Raw genomic sequence first — 19211 nt, forward strand, 5'->3', positions numbered from 1 at the left:
AACACTTAATGTCTAGCATGTTACAGGCATTCATACATATTTATTGAATAATAAACTAGAATACTGGTTTCTTGTTTCCAATGTACACTTTTATAAACTACACCAAATTATCCCATGAAAAATAGTATAGCATATTTAGGATGTCTGACTTGTTCTAATTCACACAGCAGTGAAAAGATGCCCTCCATTATTTTCCTAAAGCTCTTCTTCCTCTGAAATTTAGTTCTTCAGAATGTTATGATAATAACATATAAAATCTAATAATTTAATTTCTTTAACAGATTTCACATTTCAGTAACATAGACATTTTTAATGATTAATATATCTGCTGGAGCTTTGAAGACTGGTTTTTGGAATCAAAGACTTGGAAAACTAAGGACATTTCTTCCCCATCCTCCTTCAGAGAAATCAAATGCTCAAAATTACATGTAAGCATAAACACTTTAATGTAGTTAGACATGCTTTTCTATTATCAGTTTGCACTTTACACTGTTTGCTTTTAGGTGTGGGTAAAGAAACAGAATTTTTAAATCAATACAATATAACTGGTTTATTTATGAATTCATAAACCCATATTGTGACTAAATAAACTCTGCAATACTTGCACTTAATTTGTTTGCTATGACAATACTCTATACCGGTGTTTCCAAAACTTCACTCAATGGTGTATCACTTTTGTGATTTTGAGGTACCACTTCTACTATGGTTATTTAACATTTTTTAAAAAATTGATTTAAAATACACTAACACTTTAAGCTTGTCTCATCCTAAGCAACAATAGCTTAGGGGTTGGTGATTATGTATCTTTTCTAATATATAATAGTATTTATAAATATAAAAATAAAATATAAATATAAAAACAATTTGTCCGTGGCTAACCTAAAATAATGTTTCCACAATATAGAAAGCATTGGTATAATTGAATTAAAATGTAAAATGGATGGTGTAAACTTTTTTAAGAACAGAAAATAGTCTTGAGAATTTTGTTTTTTATAAAGATGCTTACCTTGCACAACTCTGGGGCTACAAAATCACTGTTTAATAGAAAGAACTCTGACCTAGAATCCTGCTCTGCCCTTCTACACTCTCTGCTTCAGTTTCTCATGTTTAGGGGGACAAAAAAAACACTCAGCTTGTTACTGACCAGGATTCTTGGCCTCCTTCATCAATAGAAATTGATCAGAGGCCAGACAAGAAATTCAGGCAAGGCTTTATTGGGCCACCTGCTGCAGCAGGGTGCAGCAAGAACAAACAACAGGTACCCTTGCTTGCTGGCTACGGAGGGGGTCGGGCTTGTTCCTTATATGGAATGAGGGTAGGGGGTGTGTCCAGGGGTCGGGCCAGAGGCGTGGCTTAGGTGTTTTGCCCACCCCTTAGGTGGTGTTGTGTGCAGGGGGCATGTGCAGTACCCTGCTTTTGCTCCAGGCTTTTCAAAAGTGGCAGTTGGGTTTTTTGGTCTCTTTGTATCTTTTGTCCAGAATTTGCCTCAACTGCCCATACATGCAGTTGTTTTTAGTCCCATACAGTTTCTTTGTATTTTGTTGCTGGAGGAGAGGTGTGTCCAGGTGCAGGCACTGCAGCACTGCAGCAAAGGGTCCCAGGTCCCAGCCTGTCTCAAACTTATCCACCTGACTTAATCTTTCTCAGATTCAGCGTACACAGTTGAAGAGATCCAAGAGCGAGTGGCCAGGATGATGAGAAAAGATTGGGAAGAACTGGTGATATTTTATCACAGAGAGGAGACCACTTAGGAGGTGACATCAGAGTGTTCTTCAGTATCTGAACAGCTGTGCCATAGGAAAGGAGGTAAAGTATAGGAGGAGAGAGAGTTTAACACACAAAAGAACACAGAGCTCCTTGGCTGGGTTTGGGGTTCAGCTGGAGCTATTCAAGAATTAGAGAAGCAATCAATCACTTGTCTGTGCTGTTGGAGAGGATCATGAACTAGAGAAGGTTTGGATAGATAGTCTCAAGTCCTTTCTCATTCTAGTAATAATAATTGCACCAGTTATTAAATGCTCATTATGCTGGGCTAAGCATTTTATAGGTCTTTTCTTGTTTAATTTTCACAATAATGCAATACGGGTAGGTATGATCGTACTCATTTTACAAATTGAGAGACTGAGTCTAAAAATTTGGTGGGTGTTGAATTTGAACCCAAGTCAGAGTGCCTCAAACCCCATCTACTAACTATAATATTATATTATAAATGTTGTCTGGAAAAGATAAAGGTTTGGTTTGGTTTTGTTTTGGTCGGAAACTCTCTTTGCCCATTCAGCCAAACTGAAGCCAAGTTGTCATCATGAAAAAAATTTTGCTGTAAACTGTAATTGTGTGAAAAGGAAACTGAAAAGCCATTATCTCAGCTGGTTTCCTTCAAATTTCTGAGAAAGTCAACACTTTTCCAAAGGAAAACTTATGCTTTTAATTGTGATCTCTGTGTTTTGAGAGTGGAGAACAGAATAAAAGAAACCAACATTTCTGAAGGAAAACGTATTCTTTTAATTTTCATCCCTTTTCATTTTTAAGAATGGAGAACAGGATAGAAGAATCCAGAAGCCATTGTGTTTATTTCCCCATGTGTTTTTTGCTGTTACAAAATCAGCAAAAGCTTTTGTTTCTTTTGTTTGTCTGAATCCTTTTGAAAAAACATTTATAAAAATGTCTGTTCATGGGAAGGGAAGGGCAATTTTATTTTTTAGGGCCTCAGGGTATCTCAAATAATCTCAAGGGGTATCGGGATGTTTTACAAACACAAATAATTCAAAATCACTTAAAACAAATATGTGTCTTAATCAGATATTAAGTAGGGAGAAACTTAGAAAATCAAATAAACAGTCACAGCAGGTGGTCTAGAAACTCCAGAAATTTTTGGTGAAACTGGTTTAACAAAAACAAAACAAAACAAAACAGGCCAGGGCAAGGAAGGGAGAAGAGAAAGGAAGGCAGGGAGGATGAGAGGAAGGAAAGAAGCAAAGAAGGAAGAAAGGAAAAAAGAAGGAAACTTGGAACAAGTACTCATACATACTTGAGATACTACTTATCAATGAGTTTTGCATTTATTTTCTTGGGGAAAATATACTAAGGAAAATTACCATTATCTCTATTGTATTGGCTTATAGATTCACGCATTTCTTTTAATCTCTAAATTATAAAACTCACAGTCAAAATTAAAAACAGTACTTTTACTTCTTTGAATCCTGATATTACGATCCCACAGTGGATTTTGCATTTGATTATTTTCTTCGTATCTTAATTTACCTCTTCATTGACTTTTGAGAAATCTTTTCATCTTTAGTTTTTTAATCCATGAAACATTTGAACTTCACTAATATCATTAATGTGGAAAGCAAATTGGGCATTCCTCCACCTCCACTAAATTATGTGGTGTAGATACTTTACATTGAAATGCAATAAATAATTGTTCAGGATGCCAGAACTTTGAATTATCAAAAGCCATATTCAGTAAATACATATGGTCTTGGAAAACCTTGCTTTGTACTGATGCTTATCTTCTCTGCCAGTTCTGTAGGGGAGAAATTATCTCTCCTTTATTTTCATAACACCCAGTAAAGTGCCTTCCTAGAGATGAACCCGTAAAAAATAGTTGTTGAATTAATGAATTCATGAATTAATGAAATTTCTTATCTTATGATAATAGGAGATTTATAAAATCTAATGATTCATTAAAATGCAATAGGAAACACCCCATATTTCCAGTAATAGCCAAAAATAAGTGACAGGGGAAATTTGGCATATTTTATTTTAGATTTATAATTTTTCTTTCTTAATAACTAGTGGAAATGATGGAAAATACATCTCTCACAGCTTAAAAAATGAAGAGAAATCTGTGGTTATTTAATCATTAACGTGTTGTTGGTGGGAAAAAGATGTTTAATATCTAAAGAGTAATACATTTTGATCTTTTGAATCAAGAAATCTGGCATTTCTCCATCATTCTGAAATAAATACCATGTACCATTCCGTATACAGCAACAGGATAAATGCAGATCTTAAAAGTTTCATTAAACATTCCTCTGTAAGTTAAACCCAGACACACACTCATGTCTAAATGTATTTAATATTTATTTTTTACTTTTAAAGTGATGCTATTTACATTTGACATTAGAAGGCAAATCGTATCAGTAGGACATCAGGGATTAAGCTGGGCAGTATTAAAGTTAGAACACTCACATGTTTGCAAATTTCTATGTTGTTAAAAAGAAAATCACTGTTGTAAAATAAATACTTATTTTTTAATTGTAAGTAATATGGAACGATCTGTAGGTAGTTCTAAAGTTCCATCAAGGGGCGCTTCCCAGGAGGTGTATTACTACTTTGTGAGTGTGGAGAGCAGAGATGGAAGTCAAGCAGTGGTGTTCCATGGGATATTCAGAAAAGTTAATAGTTCAGTTATTCCCAAGAAGCCTTCTTGCTGCAGACCCGTTATTAATGGTCCCACTGCTCTTCTCTCTCTTTCACGCCTTCTTCTTCAGGGAATGCTGATTCATTCTGGCCTTTCATATGCTTAACCCCTGAAATTATAAAAATTATGCTCAATTTATTTCTGGCAGATTCACTGCTTTGCTGCAAGAGGTAAAGAAAATGAGTGGAACGTTTTCACTGGTGTATATGTGTTTCCTCCAAGAATCTCAACAATCTAATCATATATAAACCTTTTTAATTCACTGAGGAATAAAAACACACCCAGCCCAATTTCCATTCGAAACAGAATGTCTTTTATAGTAATTACACCTTGTCCATTAAGAATTGCATCACTGCCTGTTAAAAACCTGTTAACTAAAAATCTGCTCCCAGGCTCTTACTGTTCCTCCTCAGGAGCAAGAAGGTGTGTGTGTGCCATTTCTGTAACTTTCAAACAACAAAAGAATCAGAATATTGTTAGTCTTCTTTAGGAATCAAAACATACAGATTTGATTCTGAAACTTTTGTATTAAAAATTCTTCAATCACTTCCCCCAAAACCTACACAGAGGAAAACCGTTGGCACACCTTTGCCTGATATATAGGCTATGTGATCTGGCCTCTCCCTACCTATCTGGCCTCATTTCCACCAGCCTTTCCTGCTTCTCCCTTTCACAGTAATGTATGCTTTAACAATACTAACCTGCTCTTCCACATTACAGGTCACTCCAGGCTCCCTCAAGCCTCCATGTCTTTCTCATTCTATTCTCTCGGCCCAATAGCTTCTTCCTACTCACCCACCTGATAACCTCCCACTCATCCTGATAGCAGCTTGCCTCCTCTGTGAAGGCTCCCCCAGTTCCCCAAGTAGACCTAGCTGGGTCTTTCTCATATTTCCCCCTGCTCTTGGATCACTTTCTCTTGTATCAATTACTTTATAGAACTGTATTTGTTTACATATTTTTCTCATGAGAACAAACTTGCTGATGTCAGGATTATGGGGTTTCACTTTGGGATCCCAGGCACAGAGCCTGGCAAACAGTAGGTGCTCATTAATATTGATTGCATAAATGATTGATGGAATTAATGAGGTGACACTTTGGTATATGTCTTTGGCAGTTCCACATTAATGTATATTCAGATTTTTTTCAAAATTAACTCAAATTTGGAGTATAAATCATAAGGCGACTACTACAATCATTACAAAATTATCTTTCATTTCACTTGGGTCTATTCTGTTAAAACATCCTACTAGCTGACACTCTGCATATAGTGATGCGTAACATGGAAAAGTTTATAGATTTTTATATTTTAGTAAATTGGTTTATGAGATTTTTCTAAATATTACTGAAAAACATTGCCGTTAGAATTGATAAATGAAAGGAAGTCACTGCTCATGTTTACTATGAAACAAAGAAACTAAAAAAAGGAAAAAAAAAAGAGTGGATTTGCATGTATTGCAGTCAGCAACCTCAGAGTGCCATTTGGCAAGGAATGACACCCCTGGGCTTGGTTGATTATCTTGCAAAAATATTTGATAAGTTGTAATAATATTTAAATACTGTAATTTCATCTGCAAACACAGATCACTCACAATCACCATAGAGAGAAATTTGTTGTTAACAAATGGAACTTATTTCATCATGCTGTAGATTATACAGGAGAAAAAGAGGTCTAAATGCTAAGAAGGAAAGGGAGTTCAATGAGCAGCCAATCAGTCACTCAGCTGGAGTCTTACATACCTGAGTCACTAAACCTCACACCTCCAGGAGATAAATACCTGGATGGTGAAATCTAGACTTCAAGAAGATAAATGATTTGTTCAAGTTTACAAGGATAGTGTGGTTCTAAAAGAAGTTCTGACACATCATAGGCCCTCAATATATACTGACTGACTGACTCACTGACTGACTCACTGACTCACTGACTCACTGACTGAGTGAATGAAACATAAAGTTCCATTGTCAGGAGACCCCAACTCATTTTCACCTTTAGCTTTTTGGATGCTAACCTATCAATCTCTAGGATTTATTGTAGGTTTACAGTACCTACTAACCTGGTTCAAACCATCTTGGCATTCCTTTTGAAGAATTAAAGCACAGTAATCATTCAGCCACCTGCCACTCTTTCCTGGGCTAAAATTGTCTGCACCTCCCAGGATTTGCAAAGGTTCTACTGCCTCCAGGGCTCATCCCTTTTATCCTCAAAGTAACTACAGAGTAATGAAGTTGTGTTCAGACAATTTTCCTTAAATTAGGGTTAACTTAATGCCAACATTGATTTGTCTATATGAGGGAGTCAAACATTAAAAAAAATTGGTAACCAAATGTCCAACTTATTAAACCATTAATCATCCACTTCCCATACTTGACTATAGGTCTACTCATTTATTTTATAATGATAATGGCCACAAAGTTATACGAGAAAGCCTTCTTTAAAGTAAAATCACTCACTTGAGCAAACCTCGGAACGGGCTTTTCTCGGTCTTATTGGAGTGTGGCATTAACTATTGCCAGGTGAAAGATTTTGATGAGGCAGGAGTAGGTGACGTCACAGAGCTGTTCTGCCGAACCTCTCTACAGAACCACAGATTCTTTGGTTCCCAAAGCAGTTTACTCTAATGTCATCTTTCCACTGGATAATGGATGGTTGATTAATTTGTGTTTTGAATTTTTCTTTTTTCCTTTCAGCACTGTTTGTTTGGTTATAGATGCAATAAATGCTGAGATTAATGTGTGAAGTCTGTGAGAACTGTCTAATAATTTTTCTCCCCACGCCCCTCCTCCTATCCCCAAACACACATATGCTTTGTATTTAAATTTTCTTTGAAGCCTCATTCAATATTTGAGTAATTCTGGAGGTGGAGGAAAGTAACTTGCTCTGGAGGTGTTGGTGAAATTCTCAGACCCTCCTCTTCTGCCAAGTGCTAATGAACACTCAGGAAAACACCTCACCTGCACATGAACTGATTCCCAGCATGTGGTAAAGGGCCTCCTGGAGCAAGAAAGACACAGCCAGCCCTGCACTCGGGCAGAAGGCAGAGGGATCCCCAAAATGCACAGAGGCTCTTTTCTCCATAACAAAATGAACATGCAAGAAAAGGAGCCATATATAAGACAAGGATATGCAGTAGGAATACATGAAGGAGTGAAGAAAATAGAGTTTGAGGAAAAGAAAGTAGACTGAGTAAAAGAAGGAAAGGAAAAGAAAGAAATGTTGCCCCTGCACAGAACGTTCTACTCGTGCTCTTCTCCATTCTGTAGATCAGGAGGTTAAATGTGAGTTGGATGAAGTTGTAAAGTGACTGAGTGAAGAATTATGAATAATTAACCCATAAAGGGAGGCTTACATTTGGCAAACCACACATCAATATGTTTATCGATTAATTCAGAGGGGAAAAAGGCAGGTTTATCACATTTGTAGATGACATGAAGCTTGGAAGAAAAGATGACACGATGAATGAAAAACTAGTATTCCAAAGAGCTGGAAAGATGGCCTAAGCAATTAAGGTAGAGGTCAAAGGGAGTTTTGTTTTTAGGAAGGTTATTTTGGTTCTAAAAGATAGAGAATGAGGGCAACCTAGATTGAGTATAGTTAGGGATTCAGGTGACCACAATTTCAACATGACCCAGCAGAGTCACCTGTTTGTAGGAACAGAGCTCTTGGCAGTGTGGGTGGCATTTCTAACAGGAGAGTCAGCAGTTTAAGAGAGGAAACTTCTCTCTAACCATGTGTTGGTCAGACTTTTCTGGATTATGCTGCCCAATTCTGGATTCTGCATTTCAAGAGTTCCATTGAAGGAAGTAATTGAGATTAAAAGCAGTTTTATGAAATCTTTTCCGGAAGAATTGGATATGAAACTGCACTGTTTAGCAAAATTAAGAGAGGACAAAAGAGGCTGCCATTGAATTCCTAAAAGCCTGGAAAAAGAAATAAAATTTATCTAAGTGGCGACTGAGAGCAGCAATAGTGTCAATAGCTGACATTCATGTGGTGAGGGCAGAGTACAGATCTTCCTAGATTTACAATGGAGTTACATCCCAACAAACCCATTGAAGATATCATAAGTGGAAAATGCGTTTAATACACCTACCCTACCGGACATCATAGCTTAGCCTAGCCTACCTTAAACATGCTCAGAACACTTATGTTAGCCTGTGGTTGGGCAAAATCATCTAACACAAAGCTTATTTTATAATAAAGTGTGGCATATCTCATGTGATTTATTGGATACCATACTGAAAGTGAAAAACAGAATGGTAGTATGGGTACAGAATGGTAGTATGGGTACAGAATGGTTGTAAGTGGGAGCTGGTTGTACCTGGGAGCTGGGCTCACTGCCCCGCCCAGCATCACGAGACCATATCCTACTGCATGTCACTAGCCCAGGAAAAGATCAAAATTCAAAATTCAAAATAAGGTTTCTTCTGAATGCATATTGCTTTTGCACCATCGTAAAGGCAAAAAATCTTAAATCAAACCATTGTTAAGTCAGGGACAAATTGTATGGCTCAATATAAAGAAGAAAATTTCTAAACTATGTTTGCCCAGCAATAAGCACGTGAGTGAGCTCCCCGTCACTGTGTGTGTTCAAGTCAAAGCTAAATTTCCATCTCAGGCGAGAAGGAACCCTTGATTGAGTAGCAGGGAAGACTAACAAGCTCACCAACCCTGAGATGCTATTCATATACAAAGGAGATCTGCTTTCCTACTGAAAATTTTGCTTTGCTGTGAGTACTATAAGTTACAAAAAAGTAATTCTAACTTTAAATGACATAAGTGGCCCAAATCCACATTTTAAAACAACTCACATCAGGAGTAGCAAATGTAAATGGATTCATTTTCTTTTTCAACCACATACTTTAGAAGTTTGAAATCATTCTAAAGTCCTCTGGGGAATTTGTGGATGTATTTTGAGAGCCTCTGACCCTCTTGGAATTCTATTTATACTTGTTTCTGTGCCTCTTCAGGCAAGAAGGTCCATAGTTTTCAGCAGAATCTCAGAGGGGTCTCTGACTCACAAATAGTTGTGAATATGAATCCTAGTCTAATCTCTTCACTTTAAAGATGAAAGGACAATTTCAGATGGCAACATGACTTGCTTAAATTCACACTGCAATCATAGGCTGGGCTGGGACACAAACCTGGGTCGCTAATTCCTACTGGGGGCTCTTCACCTGGGCCACCAGGACTCAGTCTTCCACCACTGTTATTGATCTTTTCCAAAGTTAAAACCTGAAGGAAAATGTGGTGACTCAAGATCATAAGGCTTTTTTCATTATCAAATTCTTTCAACTTATAACTGATAGATTTAGACGTAACTTTTCAGTCTTTTTTGTCATCATTGCTGTTAGTGTTTTTAATAGAGTTCGTAAACAGGAAGATGTACAATTTAACTTTGCCCAGCAACATTCCCAGAATGGGACCAAGTTACAAATAATGTACACGTTATTAGAAAAGAAGCAATAGGAGTTAAATATAATAAAGTTCCTACTGTGTGTTGAGCAGGAGAGAGGCACAACTAAAAATCAGATGGGGATGTAGGTCAGGGGTGATGGCATGCACATAAATGAAGTTAATTTAATGAAGACATGTAGAAATAAAGCATTTGGAGAGTTCTGATGTGGGAAAGAAGATCTCCAACTCAGGAGATAGTAATTTGGACAGCTGTTGACTGAGCAATACACTGGTTAGATTAAGGGAAGCAGCAAGTCTGATTTCTGTATGAGAAAACTATTTGCAAAATACATTTAACAAGCATTAGTTTTCTGAAGGCCTACTATGTACAAAAGAGTGAGTTCAGTGGAGCTATAATATGGGACATCAAGTCTCCTCAGTAAAGGCCCACCATCTCTGATTGAAAATGTGCTTTGCATTTCCCAAAATGCTTTCACGTGTATTTTGTTTAATCTTCTTGTCATTCATTTATAATAAAATAGCTATACATTAATATACTGAGGGTCACAGAGATCGAGTGACATATTGATTTCATCCCAAAGCTAAACACACATCATGTCCTGAACTCATCTTAAATCTATCCCTTTCTACTTCATTTGGAGTAAATTACATATTAACAGCACAGGTGATCTCTGCTCTAATACGATGACTGTTCAGTTAATATAAACTGCAAATCAACACAGGATCATTTCACTTAACCACCCATTACTTAGAGAAGCATTTCTCTGCAGAAGAATAAATGTGTAATATGCTTCTCTCTTCATCATACATGGGAATAGGGGCAGCATGTTTATATGGTATTCATATGTATTCATAAGTATTATATATTTATGTATATTTTACCTATCGTATATTTTACCAAAGCTGTTGCCCAAGAGTAAAACCTAGGTGAAAGATTTAGCAGGAAATGCTGAGGAGAAGATAGGGGAGGAGGTATACTTACCTGCTATCATTAGAAGTGTGAATTCAAAGAATAATTTTGGAGAGTAATCTAGTCTCACTTATCAAAATGTAAAGTGCCCACATCTTTATCAGTAAGTCTGAGGTTGGAGCCAGGCAAGAATATGTTTTTTAATTTTGCAAGGATCCTGCTATTCAGCCTAGGGTGAGAATCACTTTGATAGACCGAGTGCCTCTTTTGCTCTCTACAGCCAAGTGCCCTTCTAATACCCCCTTTCTCTTCAAAGCTAATGCATTCCATGAACTCAGAAGTAAAATTAAATTTTTAAGCCTACACATAATGGAGCTAAACAGTGTTGGGCAATTTCACTTTAGAAAGAGACAGAATGGCTCCCTCACCTGCCGTTCTTGACTGCCATTGATTGAACACAATAGCATATCTAAAATAAAGAATGCATCAATCAGCAGGAGTCTGTGGTTAGCCTTGAAAGCACTAAAAATAAAATAACAAAAGGAGAGTTGCATTTAAAGCCACAGAACAAATGATGCCTATGTTTTTTAAGTGTATCCACAGAAGGATGTCCTGTACTGGCATTTTAGAAGTCTCTGTCTTCCAAGGAGAGTACCTTCCTATTGAAGCAACAATGGTCACTATAGGCTACCATAGCCTTGAAATGCAGCAGGACCCTATGGTCCTTCCCCCATGTCCTCAGCCTGCATTTTGTCTGTAGAAAAACTTTAGCCAAAGAATAAGTTTAATCGGAGAAGTGAAAAAAATGCAGAAGTAAAGGAAGGCATTCAAAGAAGACCAAGTAATAATAGTTTAGTCATCAAGCAAAGCCAAGGACCTTTAGTTTCTCCTCAAGGGCTATAGATAATATTCCGAGCCATATCCTTTGAGCTGTCTTGTAGATACTGAAACCCCCACCAGGTGGAAGAAGTTAACTACATGATGAATCAGACTGTAGCCATGACATAAGCTGCCACAATTCTGAGAATTGGCCTCAAAGAAATGGGAACAAACCGACCCTGCAACTGAAGACTAACTGTACTTCAAACAATCAAGATGACACTGATCAGTCCACCACATGGCCAGTTTCAAGATGACTGTCAGAGATGACTGTGCTATTTCTGCATGTAGCCCCTTCCCTCCACCTATAAAAGCTCTTTCCCACTGATTGTCAGGGGGGGCAGTCAGCCTTATGGTATTAATTAGGCCACCTGTATCAAGAATCACTTTGGGGCTTCCCTGGTGGCGCAGCGGTTGAGAGTCTGCCTGCCAATGCAGGGGACACGGGTTCGAGCCCTGGTCTGGGAAGATCCCACATGCCACGGAGCAACTGGGCCCGTGAGTCACAACTACTGAGCCTGCGCGTCTGGAGCCTGTGCTCCGCAACGAGAGAGGCCGCGATGGTGAGAGGCCCGCGCACCGCGATGAAGAGTGGCCCCCGCTTGCCGCAACTAGAGAAAGCCCTCTCACAGAAACGAAGACCCAACACAGCCAAAAATAAAATAAATAAATAATTTTAAAAAATTAAAAAAAAAAAAAGAATCACTTTGAACATCACTGGTCTAAATGCATCAGAGATTGTCAGATTGTAAGATTTTTCACTCCTCAAATCTCCAGTAACCCCATACTCTCTTCACACTCAGCTGATTTTTTCAGGGATAATTGAAGTAATCATTAATGAATTGACAACAGCATGGCCAAATCTACCAAGATATTTGAATCAGTGCCCATATCTCTGCCTCCTCTCATAAGCCTCACGTCTCATTTTTTTCCACCCCTCTTTTTCACAATATCTCTTACCCTTTCAAAGAATTCTCCTAAAATTATAACCTCTCTTTCTTGCATCATCAGTTTCTTCCATTCTACTAAAATAGTCCCATAACCACAAAAACAGGTTTTAATTTCTTCCATTTCAAGAAACTGTCTCTTGACTGCACTCCACCTCTAGTCACTGCCCCTTCTCTCTTCTTTAGAAAACTTTAGATCAAAACTCATCATAGTATAATAAATAGACTGCATCACGTTATAACCTCTCCTTAACATACTCCAATCAGACTTCTATGTTCATCACTCCATTAATAGTTCTTGTCAAGTTTCCCCAACAAACTCCATCTGAGGAAATCCAGTGGTCAGTTTCACACCATTTTAGACAAAATCTTGGCAGCATTTAACATAATTGGTCACTTCTTTTTGTTGAAACACTAATTTGACCTCAAGATGACCAAACACACCTGTTTTTCCACTTACCTTATTGACTACTCCTTCTTGGTCTTTTCAGCTAGACAGTCCTACTCACTCTCACCCTACATGCCAACCAGTTCCAGGACTTGGTTATTGAATGTTTTCTCTATTTGTACTCACTTCCTAGGTGATCTCATCCAATACTATTGCTTTAAATATAATGTATAAATTGATGATTTCCAATTGTATATTATCAGTCTCAATCCCTCATCTGAGTTCAGATTCATAAAACCAACAGCCTAACTGTATTCTGACTTTTAAGTGTTTAATAGGCATCCCAAATTTAGTATATCCAAAACATGATCTTGATTCTGTCCCCAGTCTTCAGACAAAGAGAAACAAGCACCTGGCCCCTACCAAACTTCTCTTTTCCAAATCTTTTCCATCTTAGTTAACAGAATATTCTGAGGCCCAGTGTATTCTTTGCCTCCTCTTGTTCCTTTCATACTCCTCTTCCAATGCATGACCAAATTTTGAAGGCTCTACATGCAAAATTGTATCCCAAGTCTAATCATTTTTCATCAGTTCCAGCACTACCACCTTAGTCCCATGCATCACTAATCTCTACCTAGAGGACTTCAATAGCCTTCTAACTTGTTTCCCCACTTTCTCTCCTTCCACCCTACAGTTAATTCCGCAAACAATTTACAGAATAATCTTTTTAAAAATTACATTTTTCTTCCAATGAAAATCTTTGATGACTTCTCATTACCTTAAGAATGAAATTCAAATGCCTCACCATAAACTTATAATCATTAAGATGTTTCATGATTAGGTTCTGTCTCCTTCTGTACTTATCTCCTTCCAACCCTCCCTCACTTGCTTGCCTACATTGGTATTTTACACAGACCTCAAACAGCCTCAGGCCTGTCTTCCTTGCTCTCTTTACTGGACTGCTCTTCTTCTGAGGGACCCACATGTTTTTTTTCTTCACCTCAGTTGGCCAATCAGGTCTCTGCTGAGATGTCATCATTTCAGAGAAGACTACTGACCGTCCCATCTAAAACATCCCATCTCTTTCTTTCCTTTACTTTCAGTCCACTTATGGTGATTTATCTTATTTTTTCCTTCCTTTAGAGCATTAATCACTCCCTGGTGTCATATGTCTTTATTTATGGAGTTCTGGTATGCCTCCCGCTAGAATATCAGCACCATGAAATCAGAGTCAATACTCTTTTGTTCGCTGACTGATCAGCAGAGCCCAGAACAATGCCTGAACATTATAGATGCTCAGTGCATTTTAAGTAAAGAAATGACTAACTTCAATCTCACTTTCTTTAAAAATATTCCCTATTCAACATATAAAGACTTTTCAACGTAGCCAAATTTTTTTTCAGATAAATGAACTTCTGCCCAATCCCTTTAAGTCACATCTCCTATAATAAATAGAAAGGTAGATTATTTTTGGCCTGGAGTTAGTTTGTTCTTCTCTGTCTCCTATAGTATTTTAGATTACCAATCTAGACTCACTTAGCAATTATGATTCTGAAACTCCACCTAGTCCAAGAAAATAGGCAGTAAATCTTAACAAAGATGGAAAGGAGAAATGGTACTTTCCCCAGTATATAATGTTGTTCTGATCACCAAACACAGTTAATTAATCCCACTGGGTACATGGCTTTCACAATATAAGTAATGTAAATGGATTTGACTAAGTATTTTGGTCTCCTCAGTGATTCTCCTGTTACTTAAAATTTTCTTTTATGGGAAAGTGCTAATCCTGATGAGTTGATAGTTACATGCAGTCTCAAAATCAGCTCAATTCTCTCCGTATCCTGAGGCTGTTTTCCTCCCCTTTCTCTGCGGAGGGCCTCAGCTCAGTTTGTTTCTCATTACACAGCTTGCTGGCCCTGGCTGCCCGGAAGCTTCTGAATGATGAGATTGTTCTGTTTTATCCTCCGCCTGACCCAAGGACTTGCAGTTCACACGCTGAGCTTTGCAACTCTTGCTCTGACCCTGCTTTTTTTGTTCAGATTTACCATTGTTCTCATAGGCATTCTTGTGCACAGGCAGTTTTACTCTCTGACCATCCCTTTAAATAATAGCAATTCATTGTATCACCATGGGGCTCACTGACCTACTTTCTTCTTTGATTTGCTGCCCTACAGTTGGTCTATTTTACTTGTCTCCCACGTGTAAAATCACAGTCTCTCTTCTTTTTACATAGATCTTTAACAAACTCTCCTTGGATGAGCTGATACCACTTCTTTTATTTCTTTTTATTTCTTTTCAAATTTTGATTTTATTAAGAATACTTGATGCAAAGGAGCAATTATATACTCAAATTCTATAGTGAGTAGCAATTTTATATTGTTTACATGAAGAAGGAATAATAGTAATAACATTTTTGCTTAAAATGGTAATTTTCTGTTATTTCTGCTCTATAATATTCAAATGTAATAATTAGGAAAACTATGTATTTACTTACCTAATCTACTGTTTCTCAACACATGAGTATCAGTTACCAGGGAAAATTTTTTCAATACCAAAATTAGAACACTCCAACCCTGCTCAGACATTATAAATTAATTGCCCTAAAACCACGGCTTTTGAATTTCCAAATTCTTCTCTTGAAAGCAAAAACAATCTTACTTTTAGTATACATACATTGCATTCAATTTACAATCACCTTTGTATTAGAAAAATTCTAAAATTATTAATAAAAATTAATGTAAGCTTTTTCAAAAACGCTTGTTGAATTTCATTGTTTCAGAGGCAAAATTCTCTTAAAGTATGTTTATGGCTTAGCACATCCAAAATTATTTGAAATTTTTTCAGTTTGTTCCCTTAACTAACTGTGTATCTAGTCTATTTACCTTTTCTTAGATATTTATTTCATTTCTTCCTCAAATAATAGACACTACTCTGAGTGAAAAAATATATATATAAATATAAATATATAATATATAAACAAAATAAATATATATATAAAACTGAGAGTAACCATCAGATTTTTAGAGATAAAATGAAATTATTGAGAATGAACAGCACTATTATTTCTGTCTTGATACACTAACTAGAAACAGTGTCCAATTTGCTAACACAAGGTAGCTGGGCCTCTCAGAGAAGATACCAGAAGGGCCATTTGGCTAGGGCCTCTTATGCAAAACTGGCCATGATTTAGACTTTTGATATTATCTCCAAATGTTCATATAGACAATAACAGATATAGTTATTGACATATTTATTGACAAGTTTATTGACAATACTTTTTTAAAGTACCACTCATAAAACTTCGCACATACATCTGATTACTGGACCATACTACCTGGATCATACCATGACTTATTCTTTTTTTATAAATATTATAATTATGAGTAGTTCAATTATATCATATTGTAAATTTTGTTGTCAAATGAAAATATTGACAATTCCATCATTTTTGCAATCCTGTTTTGGCATCTCTTCATTTGTTAATATAGGGAACCTCAAGAAAGGAGCATGACCAGACCCCTTTATCCTCCAGAAGGCTTTAGTTAGGGAGCCATATAAACCAATGGACATGGAAGAAGAATAGCCTGTGCCCTTGTTCTAATCCCTTCTAGTCTCCTCCCCACAAACTATATTAGCCTAGAGACCTAGATTGAGAAAAGAGCTTTTTCTCAGTCATAGAAGCATGACCTTTCAGGGTCGAAAGAACTTTAAAAAGCAGTCTTGAGTTCAAAGGACAGTCCAACTGCCTCTTAACATATATACATACACACACACACACACACACACACACACACACACTGCCACCACCACCACCATCATATTAAGATGTGAACCAAGGCCTGTTTTCTGAAGTCCCACAGTGAAGAGCTATCATTCAATCCAGAACACAGTTTTTCGGACTTTTATTCTGTATTCTCTGCCTTGTGCCACACCAGATACAGGAAGTGACAAAAATGCTGGTGCCTGGGAGTCCCAGGGGACTTCCCTTCCCGCCTTCTCTTACCCAACCACAACCTGGCTGCCTGATGTCCATGCAAAACCACTAAGAGGTAAAATGTCTTCCATGGTATGTGGAAGCTGGACACTCTAGGAAGATTCTCTAATGGATGTTTTGTGAAATTGAAATGGACTGTTAGTATAATAATTCAGGCAATATCATAGATCGTGTTTCTATAAATTGGCCTGAAATAAAAAATGGCATTGATTCTATGTATTCTCAGTTCCAAATCCCTTACAAATCAAGTTTCTGCGCACAATCCTTTTTTATAATTGGAGGCTGCGTGTTCTGGAAACTCACCAACAGTACTACCAGAATATAATTAGAAGTTGGTGGAAATAAGAGGTATAATTTTCTAAGTTTCTAAGAAAGATTTACTTCTCAACAAGTAACATTATCCCCCAGATAGTCCTGATTTATTCTTTATAATGAGTGTCTACTGTTTAGTCTTTTCTCTACTCTCCCCTGCTTATAGGGAATGACTATTCTCCCCACTCACTTTCCTTCAGGAACCACTCTTCTCCCCACTCCAAACACCAGGTAACAATCAGCACTGCCTGTTTCTTATATTATCTTGTCCTCTGGCCACTGTGCCAAAGCCAGGGGTATCTGACCCATGCTGGGTTAAGTATGATCCTTCCCCCATGATCTTACTGTTGGAAACCAAGTCATTATAAGAGAGTTTTTAATTTATGGATGGTGTACAGTGTTAAACTTGTTTGCTCTTGATGGCCAAGTTTCCTGCTTAAGGAGATAGCTGGTCTGCAGTGGACCGTAGGGAGGATGAAGTTGACAGGTAAAATAAAGGAAATGGAAGAGATGGCAGACTTTGATTCTCTTTGTTTCCTGAGGCTCAGCTTCCTTTCCTTTCTTTCCTAGTAGTTTGTTTTCCCTTAATAGCATAAAGTAACCAAGTAATCTTTCAATAAATTTCCCTATTGCCTAAGCTAATTAGATTTGAGTTTTGACATGTGAAACCCAAAGTGTCCCGAATAGTCTATTCTCTCTTTCTTATGTCTTCCCTGTGATCTCCTTCTGGGATGGAAGACAGAAAAGGAAAATGAAGGGCAACTGGAGTATTCCTTTTTCCCCCCTATACCTCCGTCTTTGAATGCAACTTATGATGCACTGAGAACCAGACAAAAATGGAAAATATTCCATTATGTCTCAGGAGTGACCTTCAAGTTAAATCTAAACCTTACACTAATGATTGGAACTAAAGTAATAAAAAACATTTAGGACATTTTTTACAAAGACAGTAATTGTCTCCCCACAGGCAAGGCATCTTTTGAAGAATGAATATCAGACTTTCAGGTCAGGGGTCAAAATCATCACAACTGGTTTCATGTTTTCTTTGGTTCCTGAGGCAATAATTTTATTACTACAAAGCCTTGAGCATTCATGGTCAGCTCTCATTGTGTGGATCTGTAAATAACCAGATGACAGAATTTGAGTGATTATAAAAGAAGTATTTTGCCTAGAATTGTCACAACCTAGGTTTTAGAATGCTTAAAATTTGTCAGTTTTCTCAGAGTAAACACTTACTTCAGTGAATTGTGGAGAAGACATACCAGATATTGACACACATGATATCATAACACATTAAAAGCAATCTCCTGAAGACTCTAGGAAAACAAAGCAAAGAAAAACTTTTTAAAAATTCCCCCAAAAATTAGCTCTTGAGCTCCTCCTCATCATTATTTCAATTTGGTTTTGAAAATACAAGTAAACAGAATCTATAATTCTTGATACCATTTATTTTGTTGTTTTTGTTCATCTATATTTTCCCACTCACCTAATTGATCCTTGTACTATGATCATAGTTAATTCTAGATAAAAGTGAGGTTCAGTTTAAGCATGACTTACCCCAACCTCTTCGTGGGGCATCCAATCTGTCTTGGACTGGAGGATTACTTTGGAAGTTTCATCCTCTTTCCTTCCTTTGCACCTTTATCCTATATTACCAATATTTATAATTAATACTATCTAAACTACAGTGGGGCTCCCTTCTGTTGCCCCTATTATTCTCCTGATTCTAATTCTATCATCATGTGTAATAATAGTAATAACATATTATTACAGCACTTTTCAATTTTTCAAGGCAAAAAATATATATATCATTCTATTCTCAACATTACACTGTAACATGGAATGGGCTACTGCTATTATTCCCATTCCACAGCTGGAAAGTTGTGTCTGCCAATAATTAAATGAGTTGCCCAAGATGGCTTGGCAAGTCAATATCAGA

The 19211-nt window shown here is 37.1% G+C and overlaps 1 protein-coding gene across 2 annotated transcripts in view; it reads right to left on the minus strand.

Moving 5' to 3' along the window:
* Window positions 1-4449: 4449 nt before the first annotated feature.
* Window positions 4450-19211, minus strand: part of PPP1R1C (protein phosphatase 1 regulatory inhibitor subunit 1C) — a 122597-nt gene continuing 107835 nt past the window's right edge. For both annotated transcript variants that reach the window (XM_068543875.1, XM_068543874.1), the window contains exon 5: window positions 4450-4535. In XM_068543875.1, the coding sequence (XP_068399976.1) occupies window positions 4450-4535 (86 nt within the window). The remainder of the gene's footprint in view (window positions 4536-19211) is intronic.

Source organism: Eschrichtius robustus, chromosome 5 (genome assembly GCF_028021215.1).
Source record: "Eschrichtius robustus isolate mEscRob2 chromosome 5, mEscRob2.pri, whole genome shotgun sequence".
Lineage (NCBI taxonomy): Eukaryota > Metazoa > Chordata > Mammalia > Artiodactyla > Eschrichtiidae > Eschrichtius > Eschrichtius robustus.